The following is a 19535-nucleotide window of genomic DNA, read 5'->3' on the forward strand; positions in this document are numbered from 1 at the left end:
GGCACGATATATCTAGACGCCGATTTAATCGACAACCTCGAGCCATGGACCTTGAAGTGGAATCAGCAGAGTAAGTAAAACGCTATTCGCTTCTAATGGAATGGATATGATTCTAACACTTAGTGCATTGTCTTATGATTCCAGAAAAAGAAACAAAATACCAATGTTCTATTATGGACGGATACACCCAAGCTTGTGATTTGGAATCATTTTTTGTAACAGCACAAACTGGATGATATTGAGAATAAAATGCAATGTCAGTATTTGCCTATATGTGTGCTAATTTTCACGTAGCGATACACATTCATCAGTCACTGCTCTAAACAAAAGTTTCGAGTAGAATTTAATAATTCAAACCGCTACCAGTCTCAGCATATTTAGTTAAGGACATTTTTAGTTTTTTTTTCCACAACCCCAACAGCTAGTAAAAGTAACGTCGATTAAACCCAGCAGTGAAATACAGATACAGGCTGTTTTTGTAAAGTTCAGTTGACATCTCGTTTTAAAGTGTTAACTTTTCGCAGCGTGATTCGTCTGATCATGCAATATCTGAAGGAAAATAATTTGCACCGCACTCTGGCGACGCTTCAAGAGGAGACGGCAGTCTCGCTCCACACGGTCGACAGCATCGACAGCTTCATCTCCGATATCACCAACGGGCAATGGGATATAGTGCTGCTAGCAATCCAGTATCTGAAACTTCCTGACAAGCTGCTCATTGACCTGTACGAACAGGTAAAATTTAAATAAGTGTCATAACAATTCAATCAATTTCATATATATATCTCAAGTGCAATAACTGCTTTCTTAATGAACTGAGAGATGTCTGGTTGTATGTGTAGATTGTGCTGGAGTTGACCGAGTTGGGTGAGCTGGGAGCTGCTCAGTGTTTACTAAAGCAGACGGATCCCATGATCATGCTGAAGCACACTCAACCTGAGCGCTACTCGCACCTGGAGACCCTTCTCACAAAACCAGTTTTTGACTCACAAGAGGCAAGTGTTTAAATTGTATAATTAAGTAATTGGATTAGTGGTTAAAATGAGATTTTTAGATGTGTAAATGGCTGGGAAATTAATATTGGTAATTTACCCTCTAGTTCAGGGGTTGCCACAGCTGTACCCCTCAAATGTAAAATATTTACTTAAGTTACCCTTTGAGATTTTATTTCAAGAATTTGTCACGTAATCACATTTCCATGTTAAAATATTAAACATTTTTTATTGAGTGTTATTCAGGAAAATATGATTTTCTTATCAAAGTGATATAATTTTTTGTTTGCTAAAATGAGTACACCCTCCTGAATGTTACGAAATAAAATGAAACTAATTAAAAAAATGAAGATATAAATATAGTTGTAAAATACAATTATCTTTTAAAAAAAAAAGGGAAAAAAAAAGAAAGATAATTATAAGCATTTTACAGCGTGAAAAACCTTAAATATTTCAAACAGTGTATATTCTATATGTGACCCTGGACCACAAAACCAGTCATAAGGATTTAAATATATATTTTTTATTTTTATTTTTTGTAATTGAGATTTATACATCATATGAAAGCTGAATAAATAAACCTTCCATTGATGTATGGTTTGTTAGGATTGGACAATATTTGGTTGAGATACAACCGTTTGAAAATCTGGAATTTGAGAGTGCAAAAAACCCCCAAAAAACTAAATATTGACAAAATCGCCTTTAAAGTTGTGCAAATTAAGTTCTTAGCAATGTATATTACCAATCAAAAATTGTTTTGATATATTTAGTATATATATAGTAGGAAATTTACCAAAAAACATGATCTTTACTTAATATCCTAATGATTTTTGCCATAAAAGAAAAATCGATAACTTTGACTCATACAATATATTGTTGGCTATTGTTACAAATATACCATGCTACTTATGACTGGTTTTGTGATTCAGGGTCACATAGATAGATATACTTCATACTTTTTATTTTAACGGAATGGATCCACTGGAAGCCAGGCACATTCAAGTTACAAAAGGCTGCATCCGCTCTTAAAAATATGGTGGAAAAAAATAAAATGATAATATTTTTTTGTAACAATGATTTACTCTTTTATTTGTCTTTCCACTGGCCTACAGGCATATCTAGTGGGCAGCAGTAAAGAGAAGCGCAGGCTGGCTATCGCTCAAGCTTTTGCAGGAGAAGTCTGTTTGGTGCCACCTTCTCGTCTCATGGCTCTCCTGGGCCAGGTTTGCTAGCTTTTTATCTTTTTTTTTCCTAACCTGTTGCAGTCTATATATCTATTGCATTGCATGTATCACATGCCCTTTGTATTTATAGGGCCGTATATGTGAGGGGGCTTTATACAGGTTACAGGAAACCAAAGCACTAAGGCAGTTTGGCTCATTAGCAATGCTGGTGAGTAAAGAAAATCTCTACTACTGGAGCAGTATTACTTGGCTTTTTCTTTTTCAAATTTACATCCTCTACTCTTTTTCTCTGTTTCCCACACTTTTTTGAAGTCGTTGAAGTGGCAGCAGCACCAGGGTCTCTTACCTCCAGGTATGTCTTTGGAACTGTTCCGGGGCAAAAGTGCATTGAAGGACATGGAGGAAGAGCGCTTCCCTACTCAGCTCAGTCGCCTCATAAAGGTGCTGTGAATACAACAGTGTATTATAAATGATTATTCTTACAGTTTGGAAAAGGTGGTGCAATATATATATATAAATAAAATATTAATATATACCCCCCCCCCCCTTTTTTTTTCTGTTTGTGTATGTGTATACATGTATGACACAGTTTGGGCCAAAGTCCCATGTAGAGTGTGCACAGTTCTCTCCTGATGGACAGTACTTGATTACTGGATCTGTTGATGGTTTCATTGAAGTCTGGAACTTCACCACTGGTAAAATTCACAAGGTGAGTATATACTGCCCATAAAAAAACTGTATTTCACATAAATTAGTAAAATTTCTTATATAATAATGATGTAATTATATAACAATTTTTTATTTATATACACTATTGATCAGAAGTTTAGAATAATTAAGATTTTTGAAAGGAGTCTCTTATGCTCACCAAGCATGCATTTATTTATATAAAAAAACAAATATTATTACAGTAAAAAAAAAATCCTTTCTATTTTTATATACTTTAAAATGTAATCTGAATACTAAATATTATGAATAAAGGAGTAAATCACATTTTAAAACAGAAAAGTTTTTACTGTATTTCTGATCAAATAAATGCAGCCTTCTTTCAAAAACATTAAAAAACCGTAATTATTTCAAACAGTGTATATTCTACCATATATATATCCTATGATGGATAGGGGCCAGTGGAGAGAGCAGCAGAGGTGAAACGTGAGTGTACTCAGCTGGGCTGCAGCATTCTGGATGAGCTGTAGACGTTTAATTAAATGTTTTGTGTGGTCAGTCATGAGTGAGTCGCTGCAGTCAAGACAGCATACCAGGGCCTCTACAAGAATACCAATAGCTTCTCTGTTGAGAAATGTATGACTCTGCAAATGTTCTGTATCATGTCCTGACTTTTGTTAGGATGTGGACTGTAAATGACAGGTCTTTGTCCAATGTGATACCAAGGTTTTTGGCATTCTGTGTAGATGAAATCATTGAGCTGTATAGTGAAATGACAAGGCACTGGCAAGGGTGGTTCTTGGCCAGGATGAACAGCAGCACACCAGCATTCAATATATTCAACTTTAGATGATGGGCATTCATCCAGGGAGAAATGCTTGCCAGACAAATGATTTGTGAGGGTACTGTAACTCTGAGGGTACTGTCAGAGGATGGGGAGACAGAATTAAATTGGTTATCATCACCAAAAGAATAACAACCTATGGTAACTGTACTAAATGATTTGTTGTAAATGAACAATAAAGCTCTTTGAATTCTTAAAAAAAAAAAAAAAAAACGTCTTTACTTTCATTTGTCTTTTGATAAACGACTTCATATAATCAGGGTACCATACCCCATTTATGGTGTGTAGCAGAAATGGTTGTCTTTCCAGCAAGTTCTTCCAAGGTTCTCAGACAAATATGCAGTATGTTTACTAAAACGCCTTGAAATGTAATTATAAATTAAAAGTAATGCATATGTAAAAGTATTTGCTCTCTAAAAAATGCTGGGTTAAATACAACCCAGCACTGAGTAAAATAGGGACTGGGTTGTTTTTGACCCAAAGGTTGGGTTACTGCCCAGAAGGTTGGGTTAAACATTTAACCCAACTGTTGGTTTAAAACAACCAAATTACTGGGGTTGTCCATATTTAACCCAGCATTTTTTAACAGATTCAGTTTGTTTATCTCTATATCCTCAAAGCCTGATCTTCTCAACTACACAGCTCAAGAACATCATCTCCTTGATGCATGAAAGAGGCAACACACGTATGCTGTCCTAGGCCTGTTTAGTGGGGGCAAAAAAAAAAAATTCTCACATTTAGTGTAGCTTAATTTTTCTGTCAGGAGAGCCTTCTACTAAAACCTCAGAGGTATAGAATATGGGTCACCCCAACACTCTATGACGTCTGTTAGGTTGAGGCCAAAAATAAATCCTGCCCCATTCTCAGATGTGGACTTCCACCACTACTGGGGAACTTGAGTGTACAGTACGAAACTCAGACTAATATGGGATATAATATGTTGTGGTTGTAGTTCTTCTTTCTGGTAGACATAAGAAAGACCCTTACAACCTCAATCAACCCATCATGTGGGTGTCTCATCATATGCTATTTAATTTTTCCCTAATTAGACAGTCTGAAAACCTTATTTTTTATTATAACATGATGTAATGTCGTTTTGTGTGGTTAAATGTGATGTGTGATGGTCTACCTGTCTGTTTCTTGTGTGAGTAGGATCTGAAGTACCAAGCTCAGGATAATTTCATGATGATGGATGAGGCTGTTCTGTGTCTGGCAGTAAGTCATGACTCTGACATGATCGCCTCTGGAGCTCAGGATGGAAAGATACAGGTATGGCCCTTCAATTAACTGATCAGCATTTCCACTTGTATGTTTCTAATAGCACACAATCTCTAGTATTAGTCCATTTGAAACTGTATCATTTATATTTTTCAATATGACAAATCAGAAATTAAAACTGATATACAGAAAATAATATTTGTTGAGTGAAATGCTATTGGTCATATATACCGGAACGGGTAGAGATTTGAAAGGTAGTAGAACTTGAACCTACATGCTTGATTTCTTGACGTAAGAGACATTCTTACTCATTATAACACAGAAAAACAAATGAATACTTTAACAAACGTTTTTTCTCGTTTTGAGTCATACTTGAAGAAAGATTTTTGTTGTATGTCTACAACATGTATATTTTTTTAAAGAAATTAATACTTTTGTTCTGCAAGTATGCATTGAATTTATCAAAAGTGACACTAAAGTCATTTAGAATGTTTTTAGAATTTCAAATAAACTTCACAGCACAACTGGTTTCAACTTTGACAATAGTAATGTTTCTTGAGTAGCAGATCAGCTTATTAGAATGACGAGGATCATGTGACACTGAAAACTGGAGAAATGGCTGCTGAATATTCAGCTTTTCCATCACAGGAATAAATTACATAATAAAAAACAGTTTTTCAACATTCTAAAAATATTTCACAATATTAATGTTTTTAGTATTTTTGGATCAAATAAATCAGCCTTGGTGAGCACTTTTTTTAAAACATTAAAAAATCTTACCGACCTCTTTTACCGACCAAGGCTTTTCAGAGGTATTGTTAGAGATCTCAGTCTCAGGGGGCAGTAGGTCTGAAGGCAAATGTTAATTAAACGCTGTAAGCCCTTATATATTTAGTCTTTTAATCACACAGCATCTGATTACATTTGTGAAGGCAGTCCTTTTATAACATGTAGAGCAGTAGAGTAACTGATCTATCATTATTATTTAAAAATCCCTGTTTAGATGTGATCTCAGTTCAGCATTTCATGGTGCACAGAGCTAAAAAAATATGATTTTTCATCTTCACTGAATTATGATGTTCCCAATTAGCTCTCATTGCACACCATTAGTTCAGCTGAATGGATTTTAGTGTTCTCAGTTCAGTCTGTTATGTGATAAGATGTATCATTTTGTTATTCCAGGTTTGGAGGATTCTGAACGGGACGTGTCTGAATAGAATAGAACGAGCCCACAGCAAAGCAGTCACCTGTGTCTGCTTCAATAAGGACAGCAGTCAACTACTAAGTGCCTCCTTTGACCAGATCATCAGGTTCAACATATATTACAAATCTGCACTGTTTTGCTAATTATTTCATAATTGATGTTCACTTTTAGATTGTGTACTGAAGATGGTTTCTGACACTCTACATCTGTTATCTAACTCAGTCATGTCATGATTTGAGTGACTGTCATTTGACAGGCACTCCAAGGTCACAAAAGTAAAAATTGAGCAAAAAAATCACATCATGCATAATTATGACCGATCATACATTATTGATCCGTGGTGTAGCTTCAGAGTAATCTCGCACATTCTCAGTATTAATATTTATCATATAGCAAGTTTTAACCCCCCAACTTGTTACACTTGTAGTGTTCCTAGACAAAAATGACTGGCCTATGAGAAAACAGCTGGTTGGTTGGTTGTTGGCCTCATTGATGTGAGATTATGTACCTTAGTTTTTGAGTGAGTATTGCCAAAATTATCAAAAATATGCTTTTTTTTAATTCAAAAACGGGGGTGCAAATGCTAATTTCAAAAGCTGAATTCATGATTTGGTGATACTAGAGCATAATGGGAGATTTACAAGACATTTTAAAAAGGTTTTTGATGGGGAACACCAAATTAGGTAAAAGATTTTCAGCACAGCACAAGGGTTAAAGGGATAGTTCACCAAACAAATGAAAATTCTGTCATCATTTACTCACACTCAAGTTGTTCCAAACCTGTTCCAAACTATTTTTTCCATACCATGGAAGTCAGTGGCTTCTGTCAACTGTCTGGTTACCAACATTATTCAAAAATATCTCCATTTGTGTTCAACAGAAGAAAGAATCTCATACAGGTTTAGAACAACTTGAGGGCGAGTAAATGATGACAGAACTTTCATTTTGGTTGAATTATGCCTTTAAGAACAATCTTAAGAAGAAACATAAGCACATTCCTAAAACGTTTTCAAGTTTTTCTTTGAAGTTAGAAAATAACAGTTAAGAAGAATTGTATTAAGAATATTTTGTGAATCTGGCCACAAATGTTCATTTTGCAGGTGCATTACCCAGATTTTGTGTTACTCTTAAGCTAATTGCTGGGATTTTCTTGCTAAGCGGATGGAAAAGAGACAAAAGATAGAAAGCCATGGAATGGATCTCACAATAGAAGCATATTATGCATAAGAAGTAAGATGATCAGTTGCTATGCAATAACCAATAAGTGCCAGTAGGAACATAGGCTACCTTAGTGAAATGTTTTGCCATGAATACTTTGTAGACAGAAACAGCGGGGGAGGAGGAGGAAATCTGAAGTCGTGGTCTGGGTGTTAAAAATCATTAGGAATATTCCGTCATATGCCTAGACTCAGCATCTCTCCTTCTCTCGCAGACCAGACTGCAGTACTTCTACAGCTGGGTGTCAGTTCTAGGCTCTCATGGAGCATGTGGGTGGAAAGAAACATGATTGGCCACGTGCGTGAGAGAGGCAGCACGCACAGATAATGTGTTTCTGTTCCTTGCTCAGCTACCTAAAAAGCAGCGGACTGAGGCAGACGTTTTGTCATTCCAGCTCCTTAGCTGCATAGGGAACGGGAGGGGGGTGAAATGGCAAACTGCTCTGCTATTGGCCACTTATTGATAAATACTAGCCCCTCCCCTTTTGCAATGGATTGGATTTATGCTCTCAGTAGTGTGTGACACGTGAATACCACCCTGGCTTTAAAGATGGTGTATAAAAGGTTACCTTCCTTGAATGTCATTGGTCATCTTTGGATCAGTGATTGTATTTGGAAGCCTTTGTAGGAAAGTAGTCCATTTAAGGGATTTGGAACAAATGACAGTATAGAAATATTTCAGTGAACATGCTGTTTTTTGTTTTCTTTTCTTTTATGGACAGAGAGAGATGAATTGGACAAAACTGGATTGAATCAAGGTCTAGGTGTTTAGAGTCATCAGGAATATTCCATCACATGCCCAGAACGAAAGTCTCTCCCTCCCTCCCTCTCTCTATCTCTCTCTCAGTCCTGACTGCAGCAGTTCTGCGGCTGGGCGGCAGTGCTAGACTCTCATGGTGCATGTGGGTGGAATTTCATGTGCATGAGAGAAGAGTATTTTTCAGTAAAGATGGTAGAATCACGTTGAAAGTTGCAGAGCAAGGTTTTGTTTTTTTGGCTGTCTTCTTCTGTTTTGACCTTGATGTGTGATTTTTATATTCTCTTTGAGCTTTGATAATAACGATTGATGACATCAAAATATTTCTTTTTGATTTATTGTATTGTGCTTTGATGATTGTTTTTTTGTAATGTTTTGATTTAGTTTTTTGTTTTATTTATTACTCCTTTGCTCAAGCTTTACTTTTGAAAGACTTGTTGAATTTGTGAATTGGGATGATAAAATCAAAATGCAGACGAAAGTTGTTGTTTTGCTGTCTTCATGACATCATAAAGTTTTTTTTGTTTTGGGTGTCCCTCTTTTGTTCCTTTATAAAGAAATTAAGTTGAATCATGTTGTATATTTTGCAGATGAAAGTTGTTTAGCTGTCGTCTATTGTGACTTTGATGTATGATTTTATTCTATTTTTTAATGAAAATTATTTTTGTTGACCTTTAACGGCTCTTTGTGGATAATGTTTGATTCATGACATCATAACATTTGATTTTTTTGTTGTGTTTCTTTTTTTGTTACTCCTTTGCTAAAGCTTTACTTTCAGAAGAATGAATTTGAATTTGTGAACTGTGGTTACATTTCTAACTCTTGGGTTTCTTTTATCAGGCTTCATGGTTTGAAATCAGGAAAAATGCTGAAGGAGTTTAGAGACCATACAGCTCATATAAATGACGTCATCTTCTCACACGATGGCCAGCATGTCATCAGCGCGTCAGCAGATGGCACAGTAAAGGTAAGTGTTCATACTGTGGTGAACCACTCGTAATAGCCTATGCATATTTATTTTTTTGGCTTTTCCCTGCTTAACTGTCTTTTTTTCAGGTTTGGAGCATGAAGACAATGGATTGCACCCACACAATAAAAACCCCTGACATTCCTGAGGGTACAGACATCACTGTTAACAACGTTGTGCTTGTCCCAAAGACTCCTGAGCACTTCGTAGTGTGCAATAGGACCAACACGGTGGTTGTTACAAATATTCATGGCCAGGTGAGAACAAAAATTAACCAGCAAGATACTCCTCATGGTTATTCTAAAATGCACACACTAGAGTGAACACTACAGTAACTGGTTTTCATATTTGGCTTAAATTAACACCATTTATGAATCAGAAACCTTGACTAAAGGCTGGATTGTTGAGCAGAAGTTTAAAAAAAGCAGCAAACTTCCAATGCAGGTTGTGAGGTTTGCTAAAAATAGCTACGCACTTATTATTCAGACCGACTGATGGCGTATAAGGCGTACCCTGTTCAGCCGTCTCACCCACTCTTTTCTTGACGTACTTGATGACTCACACCGCATGCTTTTTGGTACTCTCTGCCTTATCCATTTGCGTTGCACTTTTGCTCTCACTGTCTTGCCCCCCTCTCTTTTCCTTCCCAGGTGATGAGGAGTTTCTGTTCAGGTGTAAGAGAGGGGGCAGACTTTGTTTGCTGCACGTTGTCTCCACGTGGAGAGTGGATTTATTGTGTGGGAGAAGACTATGTGCTGTACTGCTTCAGCACCATCACTGGCAAGCTAGAGAGAACCCTCACGGTACCGTCCGCCCTCACAACACATGCTGCATATCCACGAGATCTGTTTTAGTCGGGTGAAGTGTGATAGGTTTACAGCTAAAGTTGTCTTCTCGGTATTCAAGAACAATTGGTATTTATATTCAAAACATTGGCTGTAACTCTAATTAGGACTAGTTGGAGATATATCAAAACTGAATTGGATATAAAAATGAACTGTGCTTTAATATAAACAAGTTTTTCTGTGTGCATCCTCCATAGGTACATGAAAAAGATGTGATTGGCATAACTCACCACCCCCATCAGAATCTCATCGCCACATACAGCGAGGATGGCCTACTCAAACTCTGGAAGCCTTGAGTCTCATCTTTCATAATATGGACTTGTGTTTTATGTTCTGGATTTGTGGTATTCCAGCACACATGCATATGTCTCTGCCTTTTATATGACATTGGTCTTCCATTTAAAGCACTCAAAAACATTCATGTTTCTGTTGAAGCTTAGCATCATGCACTGAGACGAAGGACCTCTTTGACATCTGAAACTAACTACATCCAATTTCGTTATACTAACGTTCCTCTGAAGCCTCTAGTGGAAAACAAGAAAAACTGCACTGGTCTTTTATTATATTAAGCTTTTATATTAAGGGCTTTGTAGTATTGTCTGTGATAATATCTGCATGCAAGATTTAGCCCGATCGACATTAATGTGGTAAATGTACTGGTTTTCTTTCCAGACTATTCTTTGACATCTTATAATGTAATTTCTTTGATCATTTTGGCCAAAGACAAATAATTTGTGTGTACTTGCTCATAATGTGACCTCGCACTAGTCTTGGACTCATTGAGGACATTTTCACATATTTGTACTTGTGTACATTTAGAATTCTGATATGTTTAGAATTCATATGGTACAATATTGTGTTGATTATAACGGTTTAGTGTGTTTTAACACTCAACCAAGCACATCTACTTGTACTGCATGCAGGTGAATATATTATGCAGTTACTGCAATACTGTGAAGTAATCAGTATGGTTTATATTCTGATAATTACAGTTTATTTTTTATCGGGGATAGTCACAATTTTTGTTGAATTTTGGTATAACACTGCTTTACAGTGCAAGTCTCGGAGTATCTTACAGTGTCGGTAAATAATTTGCTGATATTGCTGCAGTTTAATTAAAATTCAAGCATGAATAATTCATGGCAATCTTTTCAAGAGGATCTGTCATTAAAAGATGCATCATTAACCGGTTAGATGGCTTGATATTTGCAGTAAATCTCCAATAAATCTGTAAAGACATATTGATAAACAACCAAATTTTTTTTTATAGCATAATTAGCCAAATATTCAATCCCCCAGATCCCAAAAATACTAAACAAATAACATTGTGACATTTATTTTATAAACAGAACTACAAATGGCAGTTATTGGTCATAATTAAAATTCCACATTTTTCAATTAATCTTCAGTCAATACAGATAATAAAATAATCAAATATAAGACTATCTGCTAGCAAAAATGAAAATAACAACAAATGGGATAAAAGTGCATATGCAATATCCAAAAAAAAGTGTCTACCAAATTTAGGCAGAGTTAACATTGAATTAATTTGCAAAAAAAGTTTCAATGTTCTTTCAAAACACTCTTAAGACTTTAAGATTCACTCTTAAGATTTTATGCAGAGGTATGTAGACGGCTCATTCAATTAGTGACTTTTTTGTTTGTTATTTAGATGAAATAAATTCCCTCTAGAAAGGATTTAATATCTTCTTCAATCCTTAAATAGCAAACAAACACATGATTTAGTTTTGAAAAAATCCTTCGCTATTATTTCTTAGTTACATGAAAACAGTAACATGAAAAGTTACCAGGTACTAGACTCGAAATAATATCAGCCAATTAAGAAGCTAACTAATATCACTTTCTACAAAATAAGGCTTTTAAGAGATGGATCACAGTCTGCCATCATTTTGAACATACGATTTTTGTTGAAATGTATTATTAATTCTCTTATTAGTTCAAAATGTTCTAGAAAAACATTTAGCAATAAACTGGCACATACCAAATTTCCAACAACATCAAGATCAAACAGTCTAACATGTAACCCACAATTAATTGGCAATAAACACCACAAAAGACTGTAATGTTTTCTGAAACTGATGAAGAAAAATCCATTTTCCAAGTAAATCCATTTTCGTGATGAAATTCTCAGATTATGGCACAACCAATATGACCTGAATAGACTCTCCCTTCAGCGGAACCTCTATGCCACCAGTCTCACAACTCACTTGACTTTTTATTTCACAAATTATTTGTTCAAAATTTTGGATGAGAAGTTCCTTCCAAACAATGACACAAGAGGTCGGCACTAAGAGGTCTTATTCTAGGCACAGAACTATTTGAGAGGTAAATAACTTTTTTCCTCTTGGTCCTTTTTCCTTGTGTTCCAGCAGAGGTGGCATTTGTTGTGGAAGGGAGGGAAAGGGAACAGGAATCTCTACGAGGTTTGGCACTGCACACCTCCAGACGGGTAAAGGTCTTCCTCCTCTATATAATGGTAACGGTGGCGTTCATGGGTCAGATCACAGTCTTCAAGGTCAGCGTATATATAGAGGTCATCATCCATGCTGTCAGGCTCAATATTTGCCTGTTTTTCAGGTAAGTACCTTTCTAACTCCTTGAGTTTGTTTAATGGAAGGAAGTTCTCTTCAGGGAATACAACCTTAATAAGAGAATTAGCACAATTAGTTTATGTAAATTATTACTGTAAGTGAGAAGAGCAAGAAAATGTATCTGAAGTATTTATGTATTTGCTCTGAAATGTATAAAACAATTTTTACATTATTGAAATATTAACTTGGAGATTTTTCAAGAAAATATTTCATGTCAAAGTGGTTTTGGATGTCAAACAATTTTGGGAATCCACTTAAAAGGACACTGGCATTGTGTGAATATGTAATCCATAAAAAGTAACAGTAATCTGATTAGGAGTATTATAAAGTGTAACGCTCTTATTATGAGTACTTGATTTTTGGAATCTGATTACGTAATGTAATCAGATCCTACCCAGCTCTCTCTCTTTGTGAGTGTGTACGTGCATGTATGTATTACTATATGCATTTATGTATGCAATATGCATGCGCATGATGTGAATATGCGTTTTAAACTTAATTTCCATAACCTCTGAGAATCCAGAAAGGTCCGCATTTTGCACAGTTTCAAAATAGTTTGACAATAAGCAGGAAATGTTCATGGGTCAGTGACATCACCACATTGAAAAGGTCTATTCAATAATTAGTACTCACGCTGAAAAGGATGATGAGTTTGCCTTTCTCAAATGGCCGACGGTGCAAAGGCATTCCCTCGTTCAGAACACATTTCTTATCTCCAGGTCTGATCAACTCCCCTGTTAATGCAACAAAGACAGACAATACATTTGCTTTACACATATACAGTTTATATAACAATAATATCAGCTCTGCTTTTATTAAGATTAATTTAACAACTAGCCAAGCTCATATTTTGTAGTTTTTACTAAATGGATATTGAGAAAGAAATCAGAACCAGTTACACCAAATCCAGGTAGCCCAATTTAAGCACAGCCTACAAGAAGTGATATTCCACACATGCCTGGATGTCTGGTGATATACAGGTACATCTAAAAAAAATTTGAATATCATGAAAAAGGTCAATATTTTTTGTCACTCATTTCAGAAAGTGAAACCCATATATTATATAAATTCATTACACAGAGTGAAATATTTCAAGCCTTTATTTCTTGAAATTTTGATGATTATGGCTTACAGATAGTGAAAACCTAAAATTCAGTGTCTCAGAAAATTAGAATATTACATAAGATCAATAAAAAAAAGGATCTTTTAAATAGCTTCTGAAAAGTATGTTCATTTCTATGCACTCAATACTTGGTTGGGCCTCCTTTTGCATGAATTACTGCATCAATGCGGCGTGGCATGGAGGTGATCAGTTTGTGGCACTGCTCAGGTGTAATGGAAGCCCAGGTTGCTTTGATAGCAGCCTTCAGGTCATCTGCATTGTTGGGTCTGGTGTCTCTCATCTTCCTCTTGACAATACCCCATAGATTCTCTATGGGGTTCAGGTCAGGCGAGTTTGCTGGCCAATCAAGCACAGTAACACCATGGTCATTGAACCAGCTTTTAGTACCTTTGGCCGTGTGGGCAGGTGCCAAGTCCTGCTGGAAAATGAAATCGGCATCTCCATAAAGCTTCTCAGCAGAAGGAAGCATGAAGTGCTCTAAAATTTCCTGCAGATGGCTGCGTTGACTGTGGACTTCAGAAAACACAGTGGACCAACGCCAGCAGATGACACGGAAGCCCAAATCATCACAGACTGTGGAAACTTCACACTGGACTTCAAGCAACATGGATTCTGTGCCTCTCCACTCTTCCTCCAGACTCTGGGACCTTGATTTCCAAATGAAATGCAAAATTTACTTTTATCTGAAAAGAGGACTTTGGACCACTGGGCAACAGTCCAGTTCTTTTTCTCCACAGCCCAGGTAAGACGCTTCTGACGTTGTCTCTGGTTCAGAAGAGGCTTGGTAGCCCTTTTCCTGAAGACGTCTGAGCGTGGTGACTCTTGATGCACTGACTCCAGCTTCAGTCCACTCCTTATGAAGCTCTCACAAGTGTTTGAATCGGCTTTGCTTGACAGTATTCTCAAGCTTGCAGTCATCCCTGTTGCTTGTGCACCTTTTCCTACCCAATTTATTCCTTCCAGTCAACTTTGCATTTAATATGCTTTGATACAGCACTCTGTGAACAGCCACCCCTTTCAGTAATGACCCTCTGTCACTTACCCTCTTTATGGAGGGCGTCAATGTTTGTCTTCTAGATCATTGCCAAGTCAGCAGTCTTTCCCATTATTGTGGTTTCAAAGAACAAGAGATAGCTGGAATTTATACTGTAGGGATGGTCATTTATTGAAACTCAAATGTAAATATTCTTATATTTTGAGATACTGATTTTTGACTTTCATGAGCTGCAAGCTGTAATCATCAAAATTGAAAAAAAAAAAAAAAAAAAAACGTTTGAAATGTTTTACTTTACATTTAAAAAAATTTACTTTTCCACGATATTCAAATTTTTTGAGATGTACCTGTACAAGGTCAATAAAGCACTAAGGATTAGGAACTCTGGAAAAGGCAATAGCAACAATGACCATCTGCCAAGGTTACATAATATCACTCCTGCCATTTTCCCTCAGCTAGATCATTATTAAGAGTGAATATGCTTCCAGGTTCAAGACAGAAACTTCCATCAGGCTGTACACAATGACTTGCTTATCCACCAACACTGATCCAACATGGTGCTGATGTTATAGAAACCTGCACGCAGTGCTCGAATATGTATGTAGGATGGTTCACCTGGATGGGATGTGATGAGTAGAGTTCTGTTGTCCGGTGTATTAACAGGTTTTTGAAAACCACATAATGACTCTACCAACTGTAGCTCCATGTTCATGATGAGATCCTCTCTTTGTCTGAGAGGAGAAATGGTATGTTAATCATCACGTTTCATAAATAATATCTATATGTTCTGTTCCCTAATTGCATTGTCTAAATGGCCAAGAACTGTAACAGGCTGCCCCATATACAGAAAACAGAGGAAGTGTGACACTAATCCTGAAATCAATGAGTCTGTGCTGCCATCTCCAGGACATTGTCAATGACATACCTCTGAAAACAGCATGGATAAATAAAGCCTAATATGATGATCGTTAAATCCATCATTCTTTTTTTTGTTCGTATTATGCACTTAAGATAATAACGAAATGAAATCGGTCAAATGTGAAGTTTAAAAATAAGTATAATTTAACAATCTGTGAAGTAGTTGATTTTTTTTTTTAAATACTCAATTTAATGATGGTACATAAAAGTTATGTACATAATAAAGAGCTTTACATAAACAGGTTTTTAAATAAATTAAGTTGTTGTTTTTTTTCCCCATTTCAAAAAATTATTTTCTGTCACTCCTTAGATGTAGTTAAACACCCACAAACGTGAACTTTCACTGGCCATGATTCTAACCTTGAAATCAGGATTACGCATAAAATTATATCTTCAGAATCAATTATACATGTGAAAATCAGATGAGAATTGATCAAATTGTTATAATCTGGGTGAGAGAAAGATAGGAAACATGTCTTCGTGGCAGTTTTCCTGGTGGTTGACACTTCTACTTAATACTTCTTCACCTTACAAATGATTTTTGAAAGCAAAAATGTTACGAAATGCACATATTTTGTGAGAAAATATGATGTGCTAGGCACTATGTTTTAGAATCAGCACCCCAAAATTAGTAAAAAAAAAAAAAAGCAAGCATTGAAATTAATTTAGCAAATATGATGCCAGACAGAGTAATCAGCACTAACTTCAAACTTCAGTGTTACCAGCATACTTAACAGAGACTTAGCAGAGATATTATTATCTAGTCATGTTAATTTAGCTCTACTTCTTACTGACGTCTACAGAGTGGTTTTACCTGGTGAAAACTGGGTGTGCTCTCTGATCTAAGACAATGATGATATCTCCAGGTTCAAGGCCAGGCTCCTGGTCCCCCTCCCCATGGAACACTATTTTCTGTCCATCTTTCATGCCTGCAATAACACATAATCAAGCATAAACAAAAGCAACAAGCTACAGAGAACAGATGTTTTGCACTGAACCATGCTTTTCCTGTCACTTTCTAACCTTTATCAATGTGCACCTCAAGAATCTTCTTCTGCCGTAGTATCTTGCGACCAGCGCATGTTTTGCAGCGGTCGCGGTGACCCAGTCGCTGACCTTGCCCCTGACAGCCAGCACAGACTGTTGATATCTGCTGCACCATGCCAGGTGCTAAGTGATGTAGTCTGACCTGGACACCCACCCCATGACACAAGGGACACACTTCTATCACTCCTTTACGACCCCCACGACCTGTAGTAAAAAAAACTAACTGTAAAAACCTTTTCAGCCAAAAAATAAAAATAAAAAATCCAACTTTTAAAATACTACCAGAAAATCAAAACAGTATATCAGTAATACAAAGCTTTTAAATACATTACCATTTAAAAATTTTGGGATACTTTTTAGAGAACATTGTACACTTTTATTCAGCAAGGATGCATTAAATTTACCAAAAGTGATAGTACATACTTTCTATTCATCAAAGAATCATTATATATATATATATATATATATATATATATATATATATATATATATATATATATTTTTTTTACAAAAATATTAAGCAGCACAACTGTTTTGAACTGTGAAAATAATAAGATGACTATGTGATACTGAAAACTGAAGTAACAAGCTGCTAAAAATTCAGCTCTGCCATCACAGCAGTAAGATCAATTTTAAAATATATTGAAATAGAAAAATGATTTTAAAGTGTAATATTATTTCACAATATTACTGTTTTTAAGGCACATAAATTAAGCCTATGTGAGCATAAGAGACTTCTTTCAAAGAAGAAAAAAACAAAAAACAATCCCAAATTCTTGAATGGTAGTGTAAAATATATAGTACTATAATATAGTTCAGAAAAGGACCCCTTATATATACACATTTCAGTTAATTATTACCTTCACACTTGTCACAGATGACATTTTTCTGGACAGCAAGTTTCCTGGTGGCTCCATTATAAAGGTCCTCCAGAGATACAGTCAACTGATGCACCACGTTCTTTCCTGTGTACAGCAACCACAAAATTTCACTGTAAGATTTGAAATAGAAATTATTCAAAGTGCAACGCATGTATGTTAGCCTATAAGAACATTTGATCTCCTCAAAGTGTAAACAATGTTGAAAATGGAAATAACTTATGTTTTACCAAACAATAACATTCTATTTTAGGTTTCTAAACATGTTAACTGAAAAAGGTCTGATTCCTTTGAAACATTCACAAATCTTCCAGGAACGACGTGGATTATCAGGTTTTACACACATTGTGGAGTATATAGCTAAGAAAGAAATGTACTTGCCTCTCCTCTCCCTGTGCATGCGTCCCCCTCCTCCAAAGAACATATCAAAAATGTCCATGGGGGAGCCAAAGCTTGGCCCTCCAGTTCCTCCTTCCTTAATTGCCTTCTCACCCCCTCTGTCATAAACTTCTCTCTTCTTGGCATCTGACAAAACCTCGTATGCTTGGGAGATCTGTTTGAACTGGAAATACAGAACAGCGAAGAGGACATCAAATCTAAACTCAAGACCACCCAGATGATCTCTAAACTTTACAAAATCACTCAGATATAAGGGAACTATTAGGGAATGTATACTTAATACTAGATATTGATAATGCATAAAATTGTGTCAGTCTTACCCTTTCCCCCTCTGTTGGATTTTTATCTGGGTGGTATTTCAGCGCCAGTTTACGATAAGCCTTCTTTAGCTCTTCATGGCTGGCGTTAGGCTTTACACCCAGCATATCATAAAAACCAGTCTCTTTCACCATAGTTGCCCCCCAACAGGTTAATCTAGTCACAAAAAAAAACAAAAAAAACACTGAAATATACACTTGACAGTTGGATAATTATTTCATTTATTAACCGTGTTAGAATGACTCTAAATCTTGCCCATATTTTCAGTCTCATGATATAATACCACTGGTTAGTAGAAATCAATGACAGAAAACTCACACAGTCCTTATAAACAAATGTTTTGTTAATGGATTTCACAATCAGGCGAAATTAAATGACACGCTATACAGCGGCTGTTCCTAAAAGCCAGAATTTTAGATAAAAACAAGTCAAAAAGAAACAAAACAAAAACAACAATCACGTGATCCATATCATAGGCATTTTTATTTTAATAAATCGTCAAGTACCGTGAAATATGGTGAAATCCCTTCTCGTCTTATGACTCCGTGTACCAAACAAGAGACTTCCAGAATCTTCCAGCAGCGCTCTGCATCTTCTTCTGCTGGAGCGGTATTGAACTTTGATTGCAGCGCGACCTATTTCTGCCACCTACTGTACGTAGTGACGTACGACAGGCAATGACGACCAGCTGTTTCCGTCGTCAGTGGCTCATTTTATCAGCGTTTCAATAACTCTCCCTGGGGGACCATTCTCTTTCATCTGTATTATTTATATAAATCACTAGGCTTAGTTCACAAATATAATCACTAATTATATTTAACTTTTAAAAATGACGTTATTGTAGTTGTGGTGTGTCTCTTGAATGCATCGTGAGTTATCACTTCACATTAAAGCAAGAAACACAGCTGCCAGGCTCAAATCCTAGCAAAAGGAATATCCGCCCGAACAGGGACTTGAACCCTGGACCCTCAGATTAAAAGTCTGATGCTCTACCGACTGAGCTATCCGGGCTTCGAAAGCTCATGTTGTCATAGCGATATCTATTTCCTGTTGCACTGAACTCGTTCGGCATTTGAGGAAACGGCTAAGTAACAAATCTGAAATGTCCGCATTCCTTTACGTCTTTAAAACGTGCCAATAAAGAACGTTCGTATCGAGGGCGCGAAAAATCGAAGTTTTATGTCCGAATAGATGGTTTTCAAAAGACTGTTCTACAATGTGATAGTATATCTTGTAGAGTATAAATTCCAACACAATTCGCGCGGTAGTTTTCGGCAGGCTCCATAGCTCAGGGGTTAGAGCACTGGTCTTGTAAACCAGGGGTCGCGAGTTCAAATCTCGCTGGGGCCTAA

General features: G+C 36.3%; 2 protein-coding genes across 2 annotated transcripts; one reads left to right on the forward strand and one right to left on the reverse strand.

Annotated features, from left to right (window-relative positions):
- Positions 1-44: 44 nt before the first annotated feature.
- LOC306874141 (WD40 repeat-containing protein SMU1-like) lies at positions 45-10190 on the forward strand (the record flags this gene model as incomplete). Its single annotated transcript, XM_079423945.1, has 12 exons — positions 45-70; positions 525-735; positions 843-999; positions 2115-2215; positions 2489-2617; positions 2766-2885; positions 4839-4955; positions 6087-6214; positions 8923-9049; positions 9139-9306; positions 9700-9852; positions 10092-10190. 12 exons carry the CDS (start codon positions 45-47, stop codon positions 10188-10190), a joined length of 1536 nt encoding a protein of 511 aa, XP_079280071.1.
- Positions 10191-10869: 679 nt separating this feature from the next.
- On the reverse strand, positions 10870-18838 carry LOC306873380 (dnaJ homolog subfamily A member 1-like). The gene is made up of 9 exons (XM_079422634.1): positions 18690-18838; positions 18186-18339; positions 17848-18028; positions 17449-17553; positions 16565-16792; positions 16356-16470; positions 15239-15354; positions 13140-13240; positions 10870-12556 (listed from the first exon to the last, which is right to left on the reverse strand). Exons 2-9 carry the CDS (start codon positions 18315-18317, stop codon positions 12332-12334), a joined length of 1203 nt encoding a protein of 400 aa, XP_079278760.1. The 5' UTR covers positions 18318-18339; positions 18690-18838; the 3' UTR covers positions 10870-12331.
- Between the last annotated feature and the right edge of the window lie 697 nt (positions 18839-19535).

Source organism: Barbus barbus, assembly GCF_936440315.1.
Source record: "Barbus barbus genome assembly, chromosome: 8".
Lineage (NCBI taxonomy): Eukaryota > Metazoa > Chordata > Actinopteri > Cypriniformes > Cyprinidae > Barbus > Barbus barbus.